The 26,347-nt window shown below is 39.6% G+C and overlaps 1 protein-coding gene across 1 annotated transcript; it reads left to right on the top strand.

Moving 5' to 3' along the window:
- The first annotated feature begins 131 nt into the window (after positions 1-131).
- Positions 132-4,526, top strand: LOC117338599. The gene is made up of 2 exons (XM_033899957.1): positions 132-2,930; positions 2,982-4,526. Exons 1-2 carry the CDS (start codon positions 132-134, stop codon positions 4,524-4,526), a joined length of 4,344 nt encoding a protein of 1,447 aa, XP_033755848.1.
- Positions 4,527-26,347: the final 21,821 nt, after the last annotated feature.

The following is a 26,347-nucleotide window of genomic DNA, read 5'->3' as shown; positions in this document are numbered from 1 at the left end:
AACACTATTCTGAGACGGGGGAAAAGGCCTGTACAAGTATTCGAGGATTTGGGGTGAGTACCTAAGTAATTGTGTTAGTCATAATTATTCATTGTTTTGTTATATGCTCTTTGTTTTACATAGCTTACATCATGTCGACACGCGAGGAATTGATTTTGTATGGTAAGGAGCTTGGTTTACAGGGTCAGGAATTACGCCAGTTCGTATCTGAGGAACAAGCCAAGGCCAGACATGAAAGAGAAGAAGACAGAAGGGTAAGGCTACAGGAGCTTGAAGAGAAAGAGAAGGAGCGTCTTTTCCAGAAGGAGATGCTGATGGAAAAAGCAAAGCTAGAGAGAGAGAGCGAAGCGAGGGCGATTGAAGAACATAAGAGGCAGATGGAATTGCAAGCTTCCCAGTCAAAACCAACGGTGCGAGATGGAACAGCATTACGGGGTCCTAAGCTGCCCGCATTCGAAGAGGGTAAAGACAACATGGATGCCTATTTGCAGCGTTTCGAGAGATATGCGACCGCTCAGAAGTGGGACTCGGCTAGTTGGGGAGCAAATCTTAGTGCTCTACTGAAGGGGAAGGCACTCGATGTTTTTTCTCGACTTCCAGTGGAACAGGCACTTAAGTATGAGGAGCTTAAGAAGGCTTTGCTCAGGCGCTTTGAGAAGACAGAGGAAGGTTTTAGGAAGGCAGTTCATTCTGCAAGACTAGAAAGCGGGGAGACCTTTTCTCAGTTCTCTTTGAGACTGGAGAATTACTTTGAGAGATGGGTAGAGATGACAGGGACTCAAAAGACTTATGAAGGCGTAATGGATCTTGTTATCAGAGATCAATTCATTTATTGTTGTGGGAGAGATCTGGCGTTATTCTTGAAGGAAAGAATCCCGAAGTCGTTGGAAGAGACGGCCAAGCTCGCGGACCAGTTTGCTGATGCCAGGGGTAGTAGGAGTAACCTAATGACTACAAGGACGACCAAGCATGCTGATAGCAAACCACAACAGAACAATAGTCCACACACAGGAGACAACTCTCGTGGGAAGTCGTCACTGCCATCAAAGGAGAGGAAGTGTTATTCTTGTGGAAAACCAGGTCATTTGTCGTACGAGTGTCGGGGTAAGAAGTCATCTAACGTTGCTGCTGTAGTAGGGGAGATTGGCTCGGAGGATGTTTGTAGACGCAAACACTTGTCAACAAGAGGACGAGGGAGAAGATCTACTAGAAGTAGAAGTAAAAGAAGATGCAGTGAAGGTACTCGGGTACAGGCATCATCTCCTTCAGTTGATAGAAGTCCTCCCACTCTCAGTGAGTCATGCAACATAAAGATGGCTGGAGACAGAGGCATGCCGATAGCAAGTGGATATGTTGGCGACCATTTTGTTACGGTGTTAAGGGATAGCGGTTGTAGCGGTGTTGTCGTGAGGAAGGATTTGGTGGACCCTTCTAGGATTTCTGACCGGCAGCAGGTGTGTTCGCTTGCAGATGGATCCAGGATACAGGTGCCTGTGGCTGAGTTAGAAATTGACACACCCTATTTTAGAGGAACAACTGATGCCTGGGTATTGGAGACACCCCTGTACGACCTGATAATTGGTAATGTACACGGTGCGAGACCCCCCAACCATCCTGACAACGATTGGCAAAGCGAGAATGGAAGAATACAGGCTGTAGAGACGAGATCTCAGAAGAAAAGGAATCAGAATGGATATCGTGCACTACAGGTGAAGGAAGTTACTGACATTGGGACAATGGACGAGATTAAGGAGGAACAGAAGGTGGACCCTACTTTGTCAAGATTTAGGGATATGGCCAAGTTAGACGACCAGCATGAACGACAAGATGGCGGAGTTTCGGTAATATTCTACCATAAGGGTTTGCTTTACCGGAAATTTCGGAGTCCAAAGGTAGCCAATGGGAAGGAGTTTCGGCAGTTAGTAGTTCCCAGGAAATTTCGACAGGCGGTGTTGGACCTTGCACATGCATCCATCATGGCGGGGCATCAAGGAGTCAAGAGGACAACAGCACGTGTTCTCTCGGAATTCTTCTGGCCCGGCGTCCAAGCAGATGTGACAAGGTATTGCAGGTCATGCGATATATGCCAGCGAACTATTTCTAAGGGAAGGGTTCCTGTAGCGCCACTGGGGAACATGCCGCTGATTGATACGCCATTCAAGAGGGTTGCAGTGGATTTGATTGGACCAATTCAACCAGCAACAGATAGGGGAAACAGATATATTTTGACGGTAGTAGACTACGCGACAAGATATCCAGAGGCTGTAGCGCTACGTGGCATAGAGACGGAGCAAGTAGCAGAAGCGTTGGTTGACATATTTAGTAGGGTTGGAGTTCCAGCTGAGATGCTCTCGGACCAAGGGGCGCAGTTCACTTCTGGTGTCATGCGTGAAGTTGCCCGGCTGCTGTCAATGAAGCAATTGACAACGACCCCTTACCATCCCATGTGCAATGGGTTGGTTGAGAGATTCAATGGTACGCTTAAGCAGATGCTTAGGAGGATGAGTGCGGAACGACCAAAGGACTGGGACAAGTTCATCAATGCATTGTTATTTGCCTACCGAGAAGTTCCACAGGAGAGCTTGGGGTTTTCCCCTTTCGAACTATTGTACGGAAGATCAGTACGTGGACCAATGATGGTTTTGAAGGAATTGTGGACCAAGAATGTGCCAGATGAAGAAGTCAAATCTACATATCAGTATGTGATGGATTTGAGGGAAAGACTGGAGGAAACGTGTCAGTTGGCAAAGGAACATTTAAAGATGGCCAAAGGGAAGCAGAAGAAGTACTTCAACAGGAAATCGAAGGTTAGACAACTGAAAGCAGGAGACAAGGTATTGGTGTTGTTGCCAACCAAAGCCAATAAGTTGCTAATGCAGTGGCGTGGACCATTTCAAGTAGTTGAGAGAGTTGGACCGTCGGACTATCGAGTAAATCGCGATGGTAAGATTAAGACACTCCATGTGAATCTTCTGAAGTAGTATGTAGAACCAGAAGTCAAAAGGTCGGATCCAGAGGTTAGCGGAATCCTTGGGTGTATAGCCACAGCGGTTCTTCATGAGGACGAAGACGATTATGAAGGAAACCCTGAGTTAGAGACACTTCCGTCAAAGACTGGTAAAGAGGGAGTGGATGATGTCGTCATAGCTGAGGAATTGACGTCATCACAGTTGGAGGATGTCAACGAGCTACTACATTCTTACACAGATGTACTCACGGACATGCCTGGCCATACCAACTTAGCTAAACACGACATTCATACGACAACATCAGAACCTGTTCGTGTGAAGCAGTATCCATTACCATACAGCACCAAGGAAGTCATAATGGATGAGGTCAAGAAGATGATTGATATGAAAATCATTGAACCATCGGAATCGCCCTATGCCGCACCTGTTGTAATGGTGAAGAAGAAGGATGGCAGCAACAGATTCTGCATTGACTTCAGGAGGCTAAACCGTGTGACAGTGTTCGATGCTGAACCAATGCCAGACACAAACAACATCTTCGGTCGGCTTGCAGGAGCGCGTTACTTCTCTAAGCTGGATCTGTCTAAGGGATATTGGCAGGTGCCTATGGCGGAAGATGCGAAACCAAAGACTGCATTCAGCACTCCCCAAGGACTGTTCCAATTTCGGGTAATGCCGTTTGGATTAGTTAACGCACCTGCGACGTTTAGCCGCCTTATGAGGAAACTGTTAGCGGGAATGGACTGGTTGGATAATTTCATCGACGACATTCTCATTTTTACGGAAACATGGGAACAACATCTGGAAGTGTTGAAGGAATTATTTGGTCGGTTGAGGAAAGCGAGGTTGACGGCACGACCTACGAAGTGTTCGATTGGTTTCATGTCTCTACCTTGTCTGGGGTATGTAGTTGGAGATAAGCGACTTCGACCAGACCAGGAAAAGATCAAGGCTATAGAAGAGGCACCGAAACCAGAAACAAAGAAACAAGTGCGATCGTTTCTGGGACTAGCGAGCTTTTATCGGAGATTCATACCGAATTTCTCTGCAATAGCCATACCTCTGAGTGACCTGACCAAGAAAGGACTCGCAAATAAGGTTGAGTGGAACGACAGTCATGAAAAGGCATTTGTAACTTTGAAGACGATGTTGACCAGCAGTCCTGTTCTGAAGTTACCGGATCTTACACAGGAGTTTATTCTCAGGACTGATGCATCCGATACGGGTATTGGGGCTATTCTGCTGCAAGAGGAGAACGACAAGCCGATGCCGGTAGCATACGCTAGCCGGAAGCTTCTTCCCCGTGAGAAGAATTACGCCATTATTGAGAGAGAGTGCCTAGCTATCGTTTGGGGCATACAAAAGTTTGAACCGTACCTGTATGGACGGGAGTTTGTTTTGGAAACAGACCACCAACCATTGACGTATCTGAACCGGACGAGGACAGCTAACGGAAGGCTGATGAGATGGGCTTTGATGTTGCAGCCTTACAGGTTTCGCTTGCGGGCCATCAAGGGTTGTGACAATGTTGGAGCGGATTATCTCAGCCGGATGTAGGAACCTATATTGGATATAGAGTGGGACGTTGCTGTCGTTGGTCCGGGGAGATCACAGGAATTCCAGTTGGAATACGTAGTGTTGGTATTCTTTATGTTATGCGAGGTGGATATTTTGTGAAATTGTGGCAATTTCATCTGAAGCGGGAGGATGTGTCACGCTCGCATAACTAGATTGGTAATTATGGTAAGTATTTTGTGGTGTTTCTATGTGGTATGTATGTAGGGTTTGTATTTAGTGGTGCGCTACCTATAAGTCGGACCTCTCTGTCAGGTAAGTATTTTCGATAAGGCGGAGAGATACCAGATGACGGGCGATCGGTAAGGCACGCTCTGGACGGAGGATCGTTCGAGGTATTGGAGACATTGTTATATTTGTCTCATATGAGTGAAAGCATATGAGTGAAAGGAAGAGGACAGAACTTTTTAAAAGTTCTGTCCTCTTCCTTTTCAATCAACTCCTCTGGTCCTCTGTCCTTATCACGTCACATGAGTAGCCAGCTATGAGCGTACATGTAGATACTTCAGTATCTCATAACGCTTCAGTGTTAACACAACAATCAGCCGATATCGGAATCATCATCACTGCCACATGGAAACCACACAGGTATACATGTAGGTCGAACTGTTGACCACTGACTTATATGAGTCAACTGCATCACCGGGAAACAAGGCTGGGTTATACCGCCACTGACTATCACATGTAGATGACCCTGTCATGGTCAAAACTGTTACTGTGTTGGCTGGTCCATCTCACCCAGTTCCCTTGATAATCCACGGTAGAAAGCTGGTAAATACAGAAAATAGGACATAGTTTGTAGAAATCCGTAATATTCCAGGTAGTTTAAAAGTCTCTTCGCGTATACAAGAGCTAGATATTTATTTCACTTACGCGCTTCCATACATTTACACTCCTAACAAACTGGGGTTTCTAGATATACAATTATATATAAATTCATGATAATTAAATAACATTACTTAAATATTACTATAATTACTGAATAATATAGCATACTTATGCGAATTACCAGTTAGGTAAACATGCGGGTCCACAGCGTACAATAAATAATTACAGTCTATCACCTATGGGCCTCCATACCTATAGAAAACGCATACGCTTACTTTACACTAAATACATGACAATAACTGGCCCGTATACAACTAATACATGACTGATATACAAATGTCTTGCTTATACAGCTTATTGATACTATAGTTACCATTATAACATATTGATAAAACAATAACCAGTTATAGAAATTCAAACATACACGTAAACAACTCAGTCACGCACGAGTGGACCGCATCAACTATAAATGCTTGACCGGTCTCCTACAGGTAAATACTATAATCCAATCGGATAAATACATGGGCAATATAAACCAAAAAGGGGCAAACACTTACCACAGTCAGCTTTCTGTGCTTTCACTCATATGAGACAAATATAACAATGTCTCCAATACCTCGAACGATCCTCCGTCCAGAGCGTGCCTTACCGATCGCCCGTCATCTGGTATCTCTCCGCCTTATCGAAAATACTTACCTGACAGAGAGGTCCGACTTATAGGTAGCGCACCACTAAATACAAACCCTACATACATACCACATAGAAACACCACAAAATACTTACCATAATTACCAATCTAGTTATGCGAGCGTGACAGGCGTCTTCATGGATTTGCGAAATGGGATTAATGTTGCACTTGAGTAACCATACGCGAATTTTTACGTTTTTTTTCGGGAAAATAATTAAAATGGTCTATTTACAAGAAAATGTGAAAATATGATGTAAAACCCTATTTGTTATTTACTATTTCATTGCAAAACTTTACAACAAAATTAAACCGATGGTACGAAATGCGTGCGTATAGTGTATGTGCGTGTGATTTTATAGACTGGTATGTTCGTGTTTTTCTGCCTGTGATAGCGTAAATCTGTTGTCGACTTTATAGGGCATCCTCACCGAAACATTCTTCCGAAAATATCAAGCAGGACACCTCATCCGGTCACATTATACTGACAAATAGCGAACCAGTTGTCCCCATTCTTAAATATTGAGCGTTAAGCCGGCGTAGGAATATACCATTTTATAGACTCTGGTCAGGGGACAGAAGCCAAATCCTTCCTCACATGGGCGAACGATCAATTAAATGCAAAAGGAGTGGCATGGCCAAGTGATCCAAACGTGTTCTGTACACTAAGTGGTCATCCAATCAGAATTGTCAGAAAAGATGTTTGGGACATAAAATGGATCTAAAGTATCCAAGTCATGACGCAATAATGTTAACCAAATACATCTTCTTCAAGGTAGAGAATATAAATGTTGCTTTTTTTTCAATATATTTAAATACACAACATCATGAATGTATTGCTTTTTACAATGTTCCCATGTAACAACAAATGGTTTGTTCCATGGACTGCCTTCGAATGCCATCTCGGTGTTTGGTTGGTCATTCGATATTGAAGATAAACAAAATTGATCATACTTTAGTCTAACTTTCCTGAAGTAAGCCAGTTCATCATAAAAATCAGATTGTTGTCTTTTTATCAGTTCCTTCAATTTGTGAACAAAGAATTTATACAAAAGTTCATCTAAATATGCACAGCTTTTATGAAGTTTTGCCTCTTCTGATCCAAACTTCAATCTAGAATCTTCTTCTTTGTTAACACGAAGTTTAGTATATAAGACATGTCTGAGATCCCAGTTTAACATTCTTCGCATCAACACAACGGATTCATCAAGATATTCCAAAACCAAAATCATGTCCATTTCATTTCCGAGTCGGCGTAAATTCTTCTCTATATCGGCGCCATTCTTCTTCAAAAATAGATTTTCTGAAAACCCGTAATAGTAAGACATTCCATTGCACATAACGTTATAATGACCCGATGAATTCCTGTATTTTTCTTCTCTTTTCAAATATTCTAAGACTGGATTTTCTCCCGGTATACCTACCACATTTTCTGGACGCAAAAATCTAATTTTGGAGCTAAAATGGCTGAACGGCTCCCTAACAGTTCCTATATACTTAGTATCTTTATGTAGAAGACGGCTAAATTCTCTTCTGTTGTACCTAATGTGAGTACACGTTATATCATAAACTCCATTACTTGGTGGCGGAAAGAAGTAACGTGACGTCAACGAATAACCACCGCCTGGACGAATTCTTGGCAGGGCAAAAGTGAGATTCTTTTCGTCGCCATACCGAAGAAATATATTCTGAACCGTGGTACTGCCGGCCTTAGGTAACTTTATAAAGGCTATGTGATTGATAGGGTTGCCTGTCACGTTGTAGTGAGCCGGACTAGACGATACTTCGCTTCCACTAAGAGACTTATTCCAATTTAGTATACCGACATCGGCAGTGACGTTACGCCTTATACTGTACAACGTCACCAACATGCAGCATCCCACCAACGTTACCCTGCAATACAATGTATTTCTATGAGAACAGGATAGATACTATTGTGTTATTAATCAGTTGATAACTTGATACATGTATATTATTGGTCAATTATTAGGCCAAGGTATGTGATAATAGCTCGACGTCAATATCAATTACAAAGGCTTAGTAACTGCTTCTTATAACACTTTTGTTAATCAACTATCTAGTGTATTACATTTTTGTCATCGTTACATGCCTCGGGCTAATATGATAACAGCTGATCGATAATTTTATAGATTAATAGAAAATAATATTTGAAGGCATACATTTAAACAATATTTCATGTTCATGAAAGTAAAGCAATTCTATGTCGTAGTTCTCCAGAATAACATCAAACTTAACAATTACCTAATAGTAAGCATTTAAACTGAAAGATATGCAATGTACCTGCACTGTATAATATATAGCTATCATTTCTGTGACAGAGTAATTGTAATGGAGCCTCCAGGAATTGTTTCATCCGTAGACAATGAGATCGGTAGTTCATTTGATGATGCTGTGACTGACCTTACGCCTTTGACATTACAGACGACTTCATAACAGGTGACACTGACACTGTATTACTTACTAGTGGCGGCACTCAATTTGAAATCATGCTCGATGCATTTTCCTGTTGCACGATATATGGCAGAGTATTAATTAATTGACTGAACATTTTTCGATATATGTCCCTCCTGCCAGCCATCCCCCTAATATATCCTTTTTATTTTTTACATGTACAACGACTCCCCCATCACATAATACGTTGCCGATTGTCTGGGATACGGTATAGTGCCTCAAAAAGAACGAGCACACTTGATATTTCCATCTTAATAATCAACACTATCGGATGAAACCAAATCGTAGGCCAAAATATTTAAATAATGATTTATCGATAGCCAGGATACGCCCAGACCTGATATACGGCCAATAGTACACTGCAATGAAGGAATAAACCATCCATTGACATGAATGAACCTATCATACTCTGTTTGAATAAAATGATGATTAGCAATGATAATTAGAAATGACCGTTGATCAACTTTAAAGTTGCTGTAGAGCCAATTGAGCTGTACAGGCCCAGATGGCCTCTTCTTATAGATGTAATCTTTGGTATCCTTTCCAGTGCTTTCATCAGCCAGTTCATACCTAAGTACACACACATATATATATAATATTGTAGCCACATGACCATCACGAGGGACGGCATTAACACTTGGGTCGATAAAGATACCCAATGCACCCATTGCCGCATGTTATTGTGTAGATAAACATGATGCACTTCCTTAGCATACTTAGAATCAAAAGAATAGTGCCGTTCAATCTTCGAAATATTTATTTGAAACTATTCTGCAGTAAACAGAGAAGTTCTAATTGCCAAAATATTCCTACTTGTATTTGTTTCTAAATATAGGAACTCTTCAGTGTTTTAGAACCGAGGGCGGCATCACGATCAAAGGTTGATATAGGGATGAAATCGATCATAATCAATTAGAACAATACTTTCCAGATAATTTCCTAAAACATCGTGTATAATGTTTTCGGTTCTTCGCACAAGTTGGTCGACTTGTCACTTTTAAAACCACCATCTAAAAATCATGAAAACTGCACAATATCGGCATAGGTGCTGGCGACACTGCATTATTCATGCCTAAAGCGACATATACCTTATTTTGGTTTGGTTTATTTTGTTTAACGTCCTATTAACAGCTAAGGTCATTTAAGGACGGCCTCCCGCATGTGCGACATGCATGCGTGTGGTGAGTGCGAATGTGTTTTGGGAGGCTGCGGTATGTTCGTGTTAAGTCTCCTTGTGATAGGCCGGAACTTTTGCTGATTTATAGTGCTACCTCACTGAAGCATACTGCCAAAGACACCCAGTAGCACACCCCACCCGGTCACATTATACTGACGACGGGCGAACCAGTCGTCCCACTCCTTGTATGCTGAGCGCTAAGCAGGAATCTACCATTTGTAAAGACTCCGGTATGTCTCGGCCAAGGGACAGAACCCAAAGCCTTCCTCACAGGGGCGAACGCTCAACTAAAGGTCAAAAGTGAGGCATTGTCAAGGGAGACATTAGAAAGAAGAAAGTTGTTCAGAAAGAAGAAAAAAGATAATATCCCAAATTTAGTCGCCTCTTACGATCATGCAATGGGGGCAGCAGGTACAATTCTTACGCCCTACCTGCAGGGCAGACATATACCTGAAGTATAAAGTTTCAGTGATAGGTAGTGTAGGACATAAGTAACTCGAAGTATGAAGTACAAGTGACTAGTATTACAGGAGATAAAACCTGGGCGAAGTTTTTATTTAATGTTGGCCGAAGGTCAAAATACGTCAGAGTGACATACATTACGTCAGGTGATATGGAAACCCGAGTGACCGCCTGTTCAGTGACACTGCACAAGAGTGTTTGGCATTAATGGAACAAAGGACCTGACTCATGATTGACAGGTACACTGCACGATGTCGTGATGTGTTTAACCTCTTTGAACCTGCGTTGTCGTACGGTACATGGACTGTAGTTGACTTACATTTTGTACCTTTACAGTTTCCCATATCGGTGTTGTGAAAAATATGGATACGTGTTCATGCGTGTTGCAAATGTACCGTACATATACACTCCAAATGATTTGTTTAAAATTTATCTATATGAGTATCACAAATGTTTATTGGGAAATGATATATCGACACTGAGAAAACAAAACACCATAACGATATCGGGAGAAGTTCAACACTATGTACTTATTTGTATCTTACATTGTACTTTTTGATAAATCGTAAGGTCAAAATTACTAAACAGTCTCGGGTTAGAAAAAAAAACAAATCAGAACCTACTCTACTCATACTGAACAAATCGAGTGTACGTGAAGTTATTTTGCTAGATGTTTGTGCTATTTATAGCAATATAGTTATTTAAGAGCGAGCTAGTAAATTCCGCTCGGCTTTTAATTGGGCAAGGCTGCTCCATCTGCACTTTGCACTTAATCGATAATGATTAAAATAATTTTAACTCGAGAAAGACAGTTGCGTACATGTGATCGTACTTTTTTCTTACAATCGCTATTGGCGGGTAAAAGAGTGTTAATTAATTCAGTCGATCTACTGCTATACTGTATACACATTTTCCCGAAATGCGAATGAATTTTTACACTGTGAAACAATCAGAACGGGTAAAGATTTACTGCTGTTGAACCCAGTATTTCTCTTTCTTCAATGATAGATTGATTAACAGAGGTCCAATTGCTGCTCTTCGAAATTGCCCTTTCCAAAGAATTGTTCATGCTTCTTACCAACAGAAATGCTATATTAACTACCCGTGGTACAACTTCTTGAGATTTGTCAGTACGAAATGTGTCCAGCGTCACGTGGTCTATACTCTGAGTATTAGGGTCTTTACTAATTGGATTGGAAATTGTACTTCTTGGACTGCACATAGTATGTCAGGGACGTGCAATGATATCGTGGAGAAGACAATTTCATTTTTGCCTTTTAAAGCATCATTTCTCTCCAGGTAAACTACATGCTGTGTGCCATGGTATCCCATGTTGCCCGCTGTTGATGATTCTTTCGCAACATCTATGTTATCGATACCCTTGGTAACTAGTTTTCCTGGTAACAGATTTCGCGGATGCACAATACCAGTTACAGGATCAAGACTCTCAAGTGGTTTCTTGGCGAGTGCAGTATCAGCAGCAAGTGTCTGTTCATATGTCATGCATTGTAATGCACGATGCAGAAGGGTAACACGTAGGGAGCTGTGAGTCTGCTGGTGGGCTTTCAGAGCAATGTTATATTGTTTGGGGGGAATGTTTGTACCGTTGGATACTGCATATAAGAGATCTTGACCAAAGCTGAAGACATTCCGTTTTCTACGAACAGCTACAGGTTCACTGTGATCAAAACCATCAAGTAGATCCTGTCCTCCAAGCAGAAGAGTCAGAAACATGTACAATGACTCTGGGACACACGCCATACAATTATCATCGTTAAGAGTAGATTATGTGATTTAGGCTGTTTATCAGATCGCCTCTCCGCTGTAAGGCAACATGAACAAGGGATAGCATCTCGTCCTCATTATATGATGGTAGACTGAATATTTCATCATTGTTTTCTTGTCCAGACACCTATCTCGCTTTAGCAAGTACCGGTAGTTTACACGGAATAATCACGTCGTCATCCAAAAACGTACTGTGTCTTCTTGGTATAATCTAAATATGTTGACCTAATTGTTTTTGAAGCTCATGCTTGAAAAATGCTCGTCGAATTCCATATCGTATATTGACACACTGCGATTCACATAAAAGTGTGTACCTTTGCCAACAGTCCTCAAGCAGGACTGCGCGACCCCTGTCAATGTTACTTCTTAGATCTCGGCAGACTTGCAGTAGAATAAATGAGTGCGCTGCCTCTCCGGAGCTGTCACCTTCATGTCACCAATCACTTCACGGACAGGTCGGATACAGTTTCTGTGATAGAGAATATCACCAGACAGAGCGTGATACGCTATTTCGAGCTTAGTCAAAAGCTCAAAGTCGGTCTTTGCCTTTTCCTTTAAAGCATAATTAACATTGAATGTGGTGACATGGTAAAGGGGACTTGATTCGTCTCCACAACAACATATAATGCATGTTGTTTTGTTGTGTGAGTTAGAGTTACTCCGAAGAACCCTGTGTGGCGGAGGCAGCGAGGAGGATGATACCTGATCAGCCATAGATTCACATTCCATGGAACTGGTGTCTTCTGTGATATCTTCCAATCTGTCAATTTTAGCCTGGCTCGTGATGGTTTGGTTTGGTGTGGTTTATTTTGTTTAAAGTCCTATTTACAGCTAAGGTCATTTAAGGACGGCCTTCCGTGTGTGCGACATGCATGCGTATAGCGAGTGCGTATGTGTGTTTTGGGAGGCTGCGGTATGTTTGTTTTAAGTCTCCTTGTGATAGGCCGGAACTTTTGCCGATTTATAGTGCTACCTCACTGAAGCATACTGCCGAAGACACCCAGCAGCACACCCCTTGTGAAATAAGGACGACAAACATCTCTGTGCCAAACAAAGCTAGGACTTTCAGTAACTGCAAACTCAGCCTCTATAATACCTATTGCAGCACTGAAGTCTGGTTCCTTTTTCTTTTTGCGTTTCTCTGCAGCTGTTCTAAGTGCAACTAATGCATTCTCTGCTAGTTTTACCACAGCATCTGTTTTGCGCCTTTTGCGTTTGCATATTACACAAAGGGATAAATCATTATCAATACCACATTTTAGAGAACCTGGAACTTCCATGTTTAGTCATCAGTACAAAATAATGAAACAGATATTTAATTTTGTAATTTGAATTAATACTTATCTTTTCAGTAGGATGTGCCAATGACTTTAAAACAGTTTTTATGTATACAGAAAATCAATTCAGCATTATAGTAAAGGTATCACAATCAACCCAGAAATAGCACATTTTTTTTGGTGGCCCTCTTGGATTTCAAGACGCGGAGAAACTAAAAGAAATAGACAAATGTATTTTCAATATATATTTTGGTATAAATAATTATGCAGTATTTCGGCGGCCATTTTGAATCGTAAAATGGACAAATTTATATGCATTTCCCGGCTTGGCACAACTCGGCATTCGATTTGTCATACCTGAAAATGGTTAAAAACGATGAAAAACCAAAATGGTATTGAGTTTTACTTGGGACTATTAAAATGACACAATTTCCTAGATATCCAATAGTCTAGGAGATGAAACACAGACAGAAGGCCAGATGGTCTTGGCGCAATACTATAGTGGGATTGATATATGGCACACCGCTAATTGTCCAACAAATAAGTTACAATATCCAGAGAGCAGTACAGAAGATATATAAAACGCCAAAAAGTTAAATATCGAAACTGTTGATCAAAAGCGAGAGATGTTACTTTAATAATTATTAATTCGCATCGGTAAGTACATATTTCAGCTAAATCCGAATGTCAGTGTTCAATTCAATTTCAATTTCAACACATTTTATTGTCATTTAATTCGACAAATGGATCTGACATCAGGCATAGCCTATTTAAGTCATCTCCATATAAACATATATACAGGTAACAATTTTTTAATCTCGAATATAACAGAAGTAGTATACATAATTATATATATATTAACAGGAACATATATATGAATATATATATTAATTTACGTAGTTGATACATACAATTGCCAAATCACAAATTAACAGTAGATTAGAGTATAATTTAAATAATGAAGTATATATCACTCCAGGTAGAATTTTTTTGGTGTGTATAAATTGAGTCAAATTATATGAATTTAGGTATTGTCTGTACACCATATTTGTTGATAGAATTTTCATACATTACTTCCTTGGGCTGCAGGTCAGTGTTCATAAGGTGATACAAGCAATATATATGAAGTTAACCCTACATATTACCTCTAACAAAGTATATATATTTGTAATCTCTACAACATTTGCAATTTTAATACAGATCTGAAGGATAAGTAAACTTATTTTTTCTGTTTTTTTTTTTTTTTTTAGAGCTGTTGCAAAATATTATATTTGACCCAAAATGACGCAATTCTCTACACATTTTTTTTTCTGAAACCTATTTCAAATTTAATATGTCTATCCGAAAATTAATTAATCTTGTTTTGACATATGCCCATTAAGTTTTCCCGCTATCTTACCTTGATTATGAGCCTCTATTATTTGCTGTAAGCACTTTCGGAAAATCTGGAAATTAAAAACCAGGAACCAACTGTTTCTACCCTGGTAATTTATTTAAGTTTCAATAAAAAAAGGTGAAGCCTGTATGTACTGCTTTATAATAAATATGCCAATTATAGTGTACATTTATTTTTTTCATTTTAGCTTACCTGCCAGAAGGGGTGTCCGTCATCCGGCCGTCCGGCGTCAACTTTTCCATTTAAACAACTTTTTCTCAATAAGGCCCCGAGACCTTATATTGGGCCAGTGGCATGCTGGGGTAAAGGGCTACCAAGTTTGTTTCAAATGAATTACATTGACCTTCATTCAAGGTCACAGGGGTCCAATAGGCTAAAATTTTGAAACAACTTCTCAATAACAAAGAGGCCCAGAGACCTTATATTTGGCCTGCACCAAGCTGGGGTGAAGGCTACCAAATGTGTTAAAATGAATGACCTTGACCTTCATTCAAGATCACAGGGGTCAAATAGGCTAAAATTTCTAAAAAAAAAAACTAAAAAAAAATTCTCAATAACCAAGAGGCCCAGAGACCTAATATTGGGCCTGTAGCATGCTAGCGTGAAGGGCTACTTAATTGGTTCAAATGAATGACCTTGACCTTTTTTGCAGATTTTGCATAAATGGTGACCTTGATACACAAGGGGCCATAGGGGCGAGGCCTAAAAGGGGAAATAGAGGTGATTTCTTTAAATCGCTACTGATCATAAAGTTATTGATGATTTTTAACCCAATTTGGTCAGAAAGATCCTTAAGGGAAGGGGAACAGATTTGGCATAAATGGTGGCTATGGCCTTCCTGGGGCCTGAGAGGCAGGGCCCAATAGGAGAAATAGATGTAATTCAATCCCTTTAAACCGCTACTTGTAAATTTTTTGAATATATTTTAACCTAATTTGGTCAGAAAAATCTTTGGGAAAGGGGGAACAGATTTTGAATGGTTACTCTGATCCCTCTGGTCCTAGGGTTATTGGGTCCTATAGGAGGAATAGAGGTAAGACCTTTAAATCGCTACTTAGTCATAAAGTACTGAATAGATTTCAACTAAATTTGGTCAGAAACATCCATAAAGAAGGGAAACAGATTTTAGGGAAATAGTAACTCTGACCAACCAAAAAATATGCACCGGGGCCTTTCCCTACCCCTTCGTACTTACTGTAAAAGTGGAAATGTTCGCAGCGTGGAAATTTTCGCTTATTTCTCGATCATTAAATCTCCGCGAAAATATCCACACGCGAATATAATAACACGTGCAAATATTGGCACACGAATATTTCCACATCCAAGACGCAAGTTCCTGCAGTAAACCATGTCGTCCGTGATGTATAACGTTGTCATTGTCGGTCATTTGCTTGAGACATGGCTATGCTAATTTGAATAATTAATAAAATGATAGTATTTCATCTAGTTTAACGTTGATTGATCATTAAACTTTCTTCATTTCATGATACTTACGATCGCTTCTACGTTACTGTACATATCAATCGCAAAGCTGATCGGCCATTGTTTAGCTATAGGCCCACGAACAGCACACGTTTCATTTGTGACAAAATAAACATGCTTGTATTAGAAATGTTAATGTTGAGTCTCCGCGTAGTTGTATGTTTTATTTGAATCAGAAACTATCGATAGTTTACCGTAATGAATGGTCCGTTTAATATATTGAAAATACGAAAGCGCTACTGTAGAAATAGGTCTATATATGTTGGTAAAATTAGGTCAGAACATCAATAAGTCTGCTTTTAAATTGCCAAGTCGTATTTAATTACTATCAATACTATTGATACCTGCAAAATCAACTATCGCTAATTGGGACACCTGTGGTTGTTTTGACTAGACATGAATGCTTGTCACGTCACTCGGCATAACCGGACGTCTGATCCTTTCAACTTGACCTTGAGTGACGCCTCGCCTGGCCTGTCTACCTAACTTGAGGGAGCAGGTTTACAGGTAATAGTTTGAAATAATTAAGAAGTGTTCAGTCGCAATTATATATTGAACATACTTAGTTAACACTGCATTCAACAATACTCGGATTATTTCTTAATTTACCACACAGTACGAGTACTGATAACGCATGTTATTTATACATTGTCGGGGCCTAAAGTTGCAATCAAGTGCCTCGTACGTGGAGTATTTTCAATGTAAAAGACTAAATCAACGCTTAAATATCTGATATATATTAATGGTTTTTTTTCTCTCATAAAGACTTAATGCCCCACCTATAGGGACTTAGTTTCTTGGTTATATTTTTTAAACTGTTGAGAGCCCCATCCCATAATCATAAATAGCATTGTTGGGCATGAAGAAATACAACATAATCAACACAATCCTGATATAAATATGGCCCCTGGAGTCTTTCCACACCCCGCAGGCTTTATACCAGTAGTGTCTTGGTTATATTTTTGAAACTGTTGAGATCCCCCATCCCATAACCATGTATAGCATCGCTGGACGTTAAGGGATTAACGCAATCCTGATGTAAAAGTAGGCCAAAGGGTCTTTCCCCACCACAAGGGACTTAGTTTCTTTAAACACAATAATGTTGTCAAAAAACAATCCAATGGGGTCTGTTTACACCATTAGAGTCTGGACTTTATTTCTGGGTTATTTCTTTAATTTAAAGCAGTTGAGATCCCCACACTATAACCATATATAGCATTGACAGATAAAGCTATTAATTAAATGAACATGAACATTATTTTGACGTTTGGTCAAATCCAACCAGGTGAGCGATACAGGTCACATGGGCCTCTTGTTTTTAATAATTTTGTATTGCTTATTCTTCATGTGTATTTCAAAATTGATGGAGTAAAAGCTGGCTGACTATGCAATACAGTACCTCTTCAAAATTAAATTGACTTACCTCAAACAGGTATTTCTGTGAATGGCCATTGCTTAGATGATAAAATTTTAGCTAGGGTTATCAATATCGCTTGTAGGTCCATCCATATTCATCTCCAACATTCGAGCTTTAATATTGTAAACGTATCTTTCATATACACTATAACAATAACCACAGTACTTTGTGCTACGTGGCTAGGGCCCCGACACGTAGCTGTTAATGAATACACATTCCCGTTAGTGTAGATAGTAATAACCCCGTACGATCTTAACAGCTCGCCTCCGGAGTATTAATTATATTAACAAGAGTGATATAATGCGGTCCTTAAACAGAAGTTTGGACATGTTTTATCCAGAAAAGTTAGCGTTCTTTTGATAAGGCCCACAATAATATTAGATCCGTTGAAAAATTGATTATATGCTCTAAAGTTTATATCTTGATCTCAAGAAGCGTGGCAAATGGGCCTTACTGCGGCAAATCAGTGATAAGATATAATTTATTTGCATTTGTTACAAAACGAAAGTGGTTTATGATATATGTGTTATAGTTAAAGTGTTTATTTAAACATTGTAGTCCAGGTTCTGACGCTAAACTTTCAGAACATTTTTCTTCTGTTCATGGTATATAATATAAATATTGTTTCTTTTTCAATATATCTATATACACAACATCATTAATGTATTGTTTTTTGCAATGTTCTCCTGTAACAATAAATGGTTTGTTCCATGGACTACCTTCGAATGCCATTTCGGTGTTTTGTTGGTCATTCAATATTAAAGACAAACAAAACTGATCATACTTTAGTCTAACTTTCCTGAAGTAAGCCAGTTCATCATTAAAATCAGATTGTTGTTTTTTCATCAGTTCTTTCAATTTGTGGACAAAGAATTCATACAAAAGATCATCTAAATATGCACAGCTTTTATGAAGTTTTGCCTCTTCTGATCCAAACTTCAATCTACGATCTTCTTCTTTGTTAACACGAAGTTTAGTATATAAGACATGTCTGAGATCCCAGTTTAACATTCGTCGCATCAACACAACGGATTCATCAAGATATTCCAAAACCAAAATCATATCCATTTCATTTCCGAGTTTGTGTAAACTATTTTTTATCTCCGATTCATCCTTCTTCAAGAATAGATTTCCAGAAAACCCATAATAGGAAGACATTCCATTGCACAGAACGTTATAACGACCCGATGAATTCCTGTATTTTTCCTCTCTTTTCAAATATTCTAAGACTGGATTTTCTCCCGGTATACCAAGCACACCTTCTGGACGCAAGAATCTAATTTTGGAACTGAAATGGCTGAATGGCTCCCTTACAATTCCTATATACTTTGTATCTTTATGTAGAAGACGCCTAAATTCTGTTCTGTTGTACTTAATGTGTGTACACGTTATATCATAAACTCCATTTTCGGGTGGCGGAAAGAAATAACGTGACGTAAACGAATAACCACCTGCTGGATGAATTCTCGGCAGGGCAAAAGTGAGATTCTTTTCGTCGCCATAACGAAGAAATATATTCTGAACCGTGGTACTGCCGGCCTTAGGTAACTTTATAAAGGCTATGTGATTGACAGGGTGGCCTGTCACGTTGTAGTGAGTCGGACTAGGTGATACTTCGCTTGCGTCAAAAAACTCATTCCAATTTATTATCCCGACATCGGCAATGAAGTTAAGCCGTATACTGTACAACGTCACCAACATGCAGCATCCCATCAACGTTATCCTGCAATACAATTAGACTAGTCAATCTACGACAAAAATAGGCCTAACCTCCAACTAATTGCAACAGAATTTATTTTGTATTTGTCTTGTACGTACATATACAGGTCACATATCAAAAGTCTAGAAAAATCTAAAATGGGTAAAGTTTTCAAAATCAGGATTTTTTAACACTATGCCGCATTTTTGTTGTCATTTAATATAGTTCATGTTCATACGCATTTTACGATGTGGGAGTTAATTTTAAATAGTTAATACATGGTTATGTAGTATCGTTGGAAAGCTTAGACACCGACTGTTATTTTGGATGTAAGTTAAACATGTATTATTTAAGATGAATAATACTAAAACAACAAAAACTACCCCTACCCCTTAAAAATATCCCAAAAAGAGAAAAAAATATTTCTGTTTTGGAGATTTTATCAAAGGTATATTGCGCACAAGCATTTTCTGCTACAAAACCACGAGATAAATATAGGTATCAATATAGCAAAAGCCACTGACAATCTGATTTAAGAAATGTCTGAAAAAGAAAGCTTATTCTAACTCAAAGCCAAGATTTTCATGCTTTTTTTTGTTTTACTTTTTGTTTACTTGTTTTTTTCTGATATTTTTAAGCATATAGCATTGCCATATAGCATTGATGGAAAACATATCACATTGTACACCTGATACTATAGCTTATTATTTTTGAAATACCAACATATACCCCTGAACCCATCTCTCCCCCCCCCCCCCCCCCCCCCCTCCTCCCCCACTCTCAACCCTCGTCCCCAAAAAATCAAAGACTATACACGCTTAGTTGTTCTCTCCAAATATAAGGATCTGCATTCATAATGCAGAGCATTGTTAGGTTTGTAACATATACATACAACTACATGTTCTTAATGCAGAACGTTCTGTTTCAAATGCTTCTACTGTCCATCAGTTATGTTAGTGTCGGTTATGTCAGTTTCGACAATAAGCCTTTGGCCATTAGAACAACTAACGCCCCTGCATTCACCACAGCATGGAGTACATTCCAAACCATGTTTTCTACAGCTGCATCGTCTGGAATCACATTTAAATTTGCAGTTACATCGGATCACTTTTAAGAGAGGTTCTGGTGCTGGTGGTAGGTGGGTTATCACAGGAAACTATAATTATCGACATACCATCCCCATTCACTCGGTGGTAAATACTTGTCTGGTCTCATCCACTGATGCATAAGCAGCAGCAGCAGCTGTCGGTGGCAATGTGTGTACCTGCATATAAGTTGTTCTCAACATAACTTTGCTAGAACATTTCTTATATCGAAGTGTGTCCAGGCCCTCGGATTTCTCGTCGTTGTATAGCGCTACAATAGCTCATTCTCCTGCTGCTACAACCTCCCCTTTTGAAGCCTTTCTACAAAACACTATAGCCAGTTCTCGAAAATAAGCATCATTTTTCACCTTCTTCAGTGGAGCTCCTTTTCCGAAACCAAACATTCGTGATGTGGTGTCACATCCTGTAATGGCATGCACGAATGGTAGGAGATAGCATATGCTAGGTCCAAGGATTTTCTTCGTTTTGATGATGTCCCATACCTTTATCTTCTTTGTTTCTGTTTGCATGGATTAGAAAAAGATATTATTGGCTTCCAGATCTACACGGAACAGCAACAGAACAAGGAGATTCGTGTCCTCGCCTATCAAAACTATAACGTTGTCACAGGCGCTTTCCACAACTGTGTGCACAATTAATGTATATGCATCTCCTATCGCATGAACGGTTCGGCATCCATTCTCCTCCAGCTTTTCGCTTAACATATTCAAGAAATATTGCTTGTTTTCAGAATTGGCAGGAAAAGAACCTTTTTGACCTGAACGGCATGTTCTCTGTAAAGGTAACCTTTGCACCAATGGCGCCACTTGTACGTCTCATGTGAGTTATGTCCTTTTTAGACGGACCAGCTGTGTACCCATCGAACACAACTGTGGGGTGATTGTAATTCCTGATTATGTATTCAACATACTGCTGACAAGTCCGGGAGAATAGTGACCCTCTTGCCCAAGGAATACGATGAAGTAGCGATCGACCATCGAGTACGAAATGTACTTGATTACTGGGTGGTTGGATGGAATGACAATCACCCAATCCCCATATAGCATCGGCGAGTGTTGGTTTCTGTGCAGGACGTGGAAGACCGGATGAATCAAAAAGAGATGACGGGTAACTACTCAGTTCATATCCAAATACATGGGCAGCATCCTCCCAAAGTCCGTATGCTGCAGCAATTAGTCTTTGGAAGAGCAACTGCGGGTCAACATGGATGTTCTCACCGTCTACCTTGATTATGGATTTGTTACTTAGAGTAACTGCCTGCTCACTTCTTTTGAATACATGGCCGGCTACACTCCGACCTTCCATAGATTGTAGGATCTTTTCCCAGGCCCTGCAGGTAAGGCGTAAGAATTGTACCTGCTGCCCCCATTGCATGATCGTAAGAGGCGACTAAATTTGGGATCTTATCTTTTCTCTTCTTTCTGAACAACTTTCTTCTTCCTAATGTCTCCCTTGACAATGCCTCACTTTTGGCCTGTGGTTGAGCGTTCGCCGCTGTCAGGACGGCTTTGGGTTCTTTTCCCTAGCCGAGACATACCAGAGTCTTTAAAAATGGTAGTTGCTGCTCTTGCTTAACGCTCAGCATATTAGGAGTGGGGCGACTGGTTCGCCCGTTGACAGTATAATGTGACCGGGTGGGGTGTGCTACTTGGTGTCTTCGGCAGTATGCTTCAGTGAGGTAGCACTCTAAATCGGCAAAAGTTCCGGCCTATCACAAGGAGACTTAACACGAACATACCGCAGCCTCCCAAAACACACATACGCACTCGCCACACGCATGCATGTCGCACGCACGGGAGGCCGTCCTTAAATGACCTTAGCTGTTAATAGGACGTTAAACAAAATAAACCAAACCAAACCAAACCCGATGTTAAGAGCCTTGTCTGCGTTCACTTTTCCGTTGGCAGCTTCCCCTGTCTCAATATTGCACAAATGAGCATCATCTCGAAACGGTTTTCGGTGAACAAGGAAGTTGAGAAATATCAACATATCTTTTGTTTCTCTTTCCTGTCGTTAATTAGTAATTAACATTAGTGAACTCCTGCACGGCACTATTCATGTCCGCACATGATGGCATGGAAAGTAACCATTGTTCTCGTTGACTCTCGTTCATCCCACGACCCCTTGTTAAGCCGCCAGTGGTCTTAACACTCCACATCAACACTTGCTCAATCACCAAATCGGTGGAAAGTCCAGCCCAATATCTGTCACTTCTGCTTATAATGTGGTGTCCTGCTTTAAATGCCTTGTGAATCTGAGGGTGTTCACGCTCAAGTACATGCATGGTTTGGAGGTAGATCTGTGCGGACTTTGTATATAGATTGTGACCAGATGCAGCAAAGAATGGCATCATTTCTTGGACCGTCTGTAAGTGAAGATCCCAATTCCCTGTACGTTCCGCCTTGATTATTTGTCGTAGAATGTCGATCATTTCCATGTACTGCATCCATAAAGAAGCTGTGCAAAGATTTTTCATTGATGTTTTGTGACTGTCCAGTAGTGTTTTGATACGGTCAAGTACATCCTCTTCACATACCGCTCTTGCCGATATATCTCCATTTAGAAGCATATCATACAGTCTTGCTGCCTCAGTGAGATCCTTATGTTCAACATTTTCATTGTCTAAAGTTGGATCAATCGAATCATTAGGATCTAAATCTATATCAACACTGGAAAACATTGGACAATATGATTGAATTCAACGCAGTATCAATTAGAAAATGTCCCCTGACGGCTCTAGCGACAGCTTTACCACTCAACATATGACTCACAGCGTTTGGTACATAGACAATTTCCAGCAGTTCCTGTAAACCTGAACCGCTCATCAGATGGCCAACACACCCAAGAAAGCTCATCTCCATGTGGAAACCACCGAGACGTAGAACAACTGACCGTAATATACTGGAAGGGGGTTCGCTTGTGATTATCATCAGGGCCTTCCAATAGAGAACCTGGTCAAAGGTCAAGATGGGATATGCATTGTGCGATCTATCTTCCTTGCTTACGAATTTCTGAGTTGAGTAAATGCGTGACAAGTCACTGGGATCCATGTCGATCATTGGTAGAAAGACAACTGATGATTTTCGGGGAATTCGCCATCCTGAACCGTTTGCATCATAGCAGACCAGCCATTATGTGGTCGTAGATTCCATGTTATTTTGGAAAGCAAGTCAGGTAGGATCGTGTTTCGGAAAAGAATGTATCTTTTCAAACATCAGTGTTTCAAGTGGATTGGTGTGTAGTTTAAAAAAGTCGATGTTGATACGTGCCAAGGCAGTTATCTCGTCAAATATGACAAACAACCTATGAACTGGTCGCTGGCGCAACACAGCTGGTGTGACACTGGCAATAATCTCCATTCCATGGAATGTGTTATGGCCATCTAACGTTCTCAAATTATTATCAACGTTATCCGCTATGTATTGAATGATGTGTTTCTGTGAGATGCAGCCCCACTAGTTTCAAATGTTTGCTTTCCCAAAAATAGCTTCCATATTAATCAAAATTATTAATCATGTGAAGTATACTGCATATCTCCAATAAAGTAACTTTTAAAACCAGGATAGTGTACATGTATTGAAAAACCCTAAAATATGTTACCTTGTAACCGAAATTGCCCCCTCCCCGTTCACATAGCAAATGCCCTTTTCCATATTTCTCTTTTCCATATGTCTGAATCCCCGCTTGATTCGCGAATTCAATATATGATTCCCATTTACATATCAAGTACCTCTGTAGAAACGTGTTCATTTGATTTAAATTACCGTCGGCATATATATGTCGTAAATAACGTGTTTTCGGCATTTAGTGGTTTCCATAGATTTTCCCCCAACAACATATATACAACGATGAAGCGATTCAAACATAGACTGATAGTGTTTATACAAATAACAACTTCTCTTATCTGTTTATTATATTTATTTCTTGAACAATTCGTTAGCATTTAATATGAATCCCACCTATTTTCATTCAATATTATATAGCCTACACGTAGTTAGAAACTTGCCGGTGTCATTACTCGGAGCAGACAACGCTAAGAAAAATATACACAAAATCACATTGTTGATTAATATTTTATGTCATATACATTTTTAAATGATCAATATATCATCGTATGTATCACCACTTACCATATTGATATCAGTTTCTGTTTTGATCATCCTAAATTAAATGACATCCCAGATATAAACAACACGTTCGCCGCCAGGATTTATCTCCCTTTGCATGTACGGCTACCCATAAGCGCTGTACGTTATCGACACATTTTTGCACATTTTAATTGCAAAAATCACTATGTCCCCCTAATTAGATTTTTCTAGACTTTTAGTATGTTTTAACTACATATATTCTGATTGTGTTTCAGCAAGAATTGTTTCTGTTGCAATTAGTTGAGGGTAAAACCGTAGAATGTATTTCTTTGAGAACAGAATAGATACTATTGTGTTATTAATCAACTGATATCTTATTGGTCCATGTATTAGGCCAAGGTATGTGATACTTGCTCGCGATCGACGTCACTGCAGTAACTGCTGCTTAAAACACTTTTGTTGAGCTTTTTATTGTATTACATTTATGCCATTCATTACATGCCTCGTGCTAATATGATATTAGCTGATCGATCCTTTTATTAATTGTCAGGAAATCATTTGAAGACATTAATTTAAACAATATTTCAAGTATATGAAAGTAAAACAATTTTATTTCATGGTTCGCCAGATTAAAACAAACTTAACAATTACCTAACAGTAATACTTTAAACTGACGGACAATCGATTAAGTTACACTGTATAGTATATAGCTATCATCCCTGTAATTGAAATGGATACTCCAGAAGGTGTTACAATGAGAACGATAGTTAATTTGATGATGCCGTGAATGACCTAACATCTTTGACATTACAGACGATCGGTGACACTTTGCTACTATAACACTATATTTGAAATGATGTTCGATGCGTTTTACTGTTGCTCTATAAATTTTAAAGTATTTATTAATCTAATGAAAATTTTTCTTTATCTGTCTTTTTCACATGAATGCATGTGTGTTTTGGAAGGCTGCGGTATGTTTGTGTTGAGTCTCCTTGGGATAAGCCGGAACTTATGCCGATTTATAGTGCTACCTTACTGAAGTATACTGTCCCACTCCCAATATGCTGTGCAGGAGTAGCAACTACCATTTTAAAAGACTAGTACAGTATGTCTCGGTAAGGGGACAGAACCCAAAGCCTTCCTCACAGGGGCGAACGCTGAACTAAAGGTCAAAATGTGAGGCATTGTCAAGGGAAACATAAAGAAGACAGTTTAGACACAAGAAAAAAATAAGATCCCAAATTAAGTCGCCTCTTCCGATCAATATTAATATTTTATGAGTTAAAGAATTTGAAAACAGTATATCCTGCAGCATTTTTTTTTTTTTTTTTTTTGTAAATCTGATATGTTAACTTTCAACTATACACTTGAAACAAACGTGAAAGTAAAACATTCATAATCTTTTCTCACAAAAAAAACCTAAGATTACACATTGTAAAGCGTCCGTCGTCCGTATACATTTCCTTTAAATCCCTACTAGCCTGAACGCTTAAATGGATTTTGATGAAATTTAGTCTGAAGCATTATTTGGGAAAGGGAATCAAACGTTGTATAAACGGAGGGTGTGGCTCACCTGGGGCTGGAAGAGCGGGGCCCAATATGGGAAATTGAGATTAATTCTTTAAATCCCTACTAGTGCTGAACGCTTGAATAGAATGTAAAAAGACGCATTTTTAACTCATGACATTCACCAAACTGTTTGCTGTGTTAGTGCAGGACAATGCCGTTTACATGATTTATCCAGGAATATCCATTGACTATCTTATACATAATCATAACAAAGGGAAACTAAAGGAATTAATTGAACGCCGCCAATGAAAAGAATGTACTCACTTATCGTCGTATTGACATTTAATATCTCAGCACAAAATTGACACTCGGACAGTCTTTTAAATGGAATGGTGAGAAACTGTGCCAACTCAAAATTAT

The sequence above is a fragment of the Pecten maximus genome, chromosome 11, assembly GCF_902652985.1.
Source record: "Pecten maximus chromosome 11, xPecMax1.1, whole genome shotgun sequence".
NCBI classification, from domain to species: Eukaryota; Metazoa; Mollusca; class Bivalvia; order Pectinida; family Pectinidae; genus Pecten; species Pecten maximus.
Note: the sequence above shows the minus strand (reverse complement) of the source record. Positions and strands in the feature narration are given on the sequence as shown.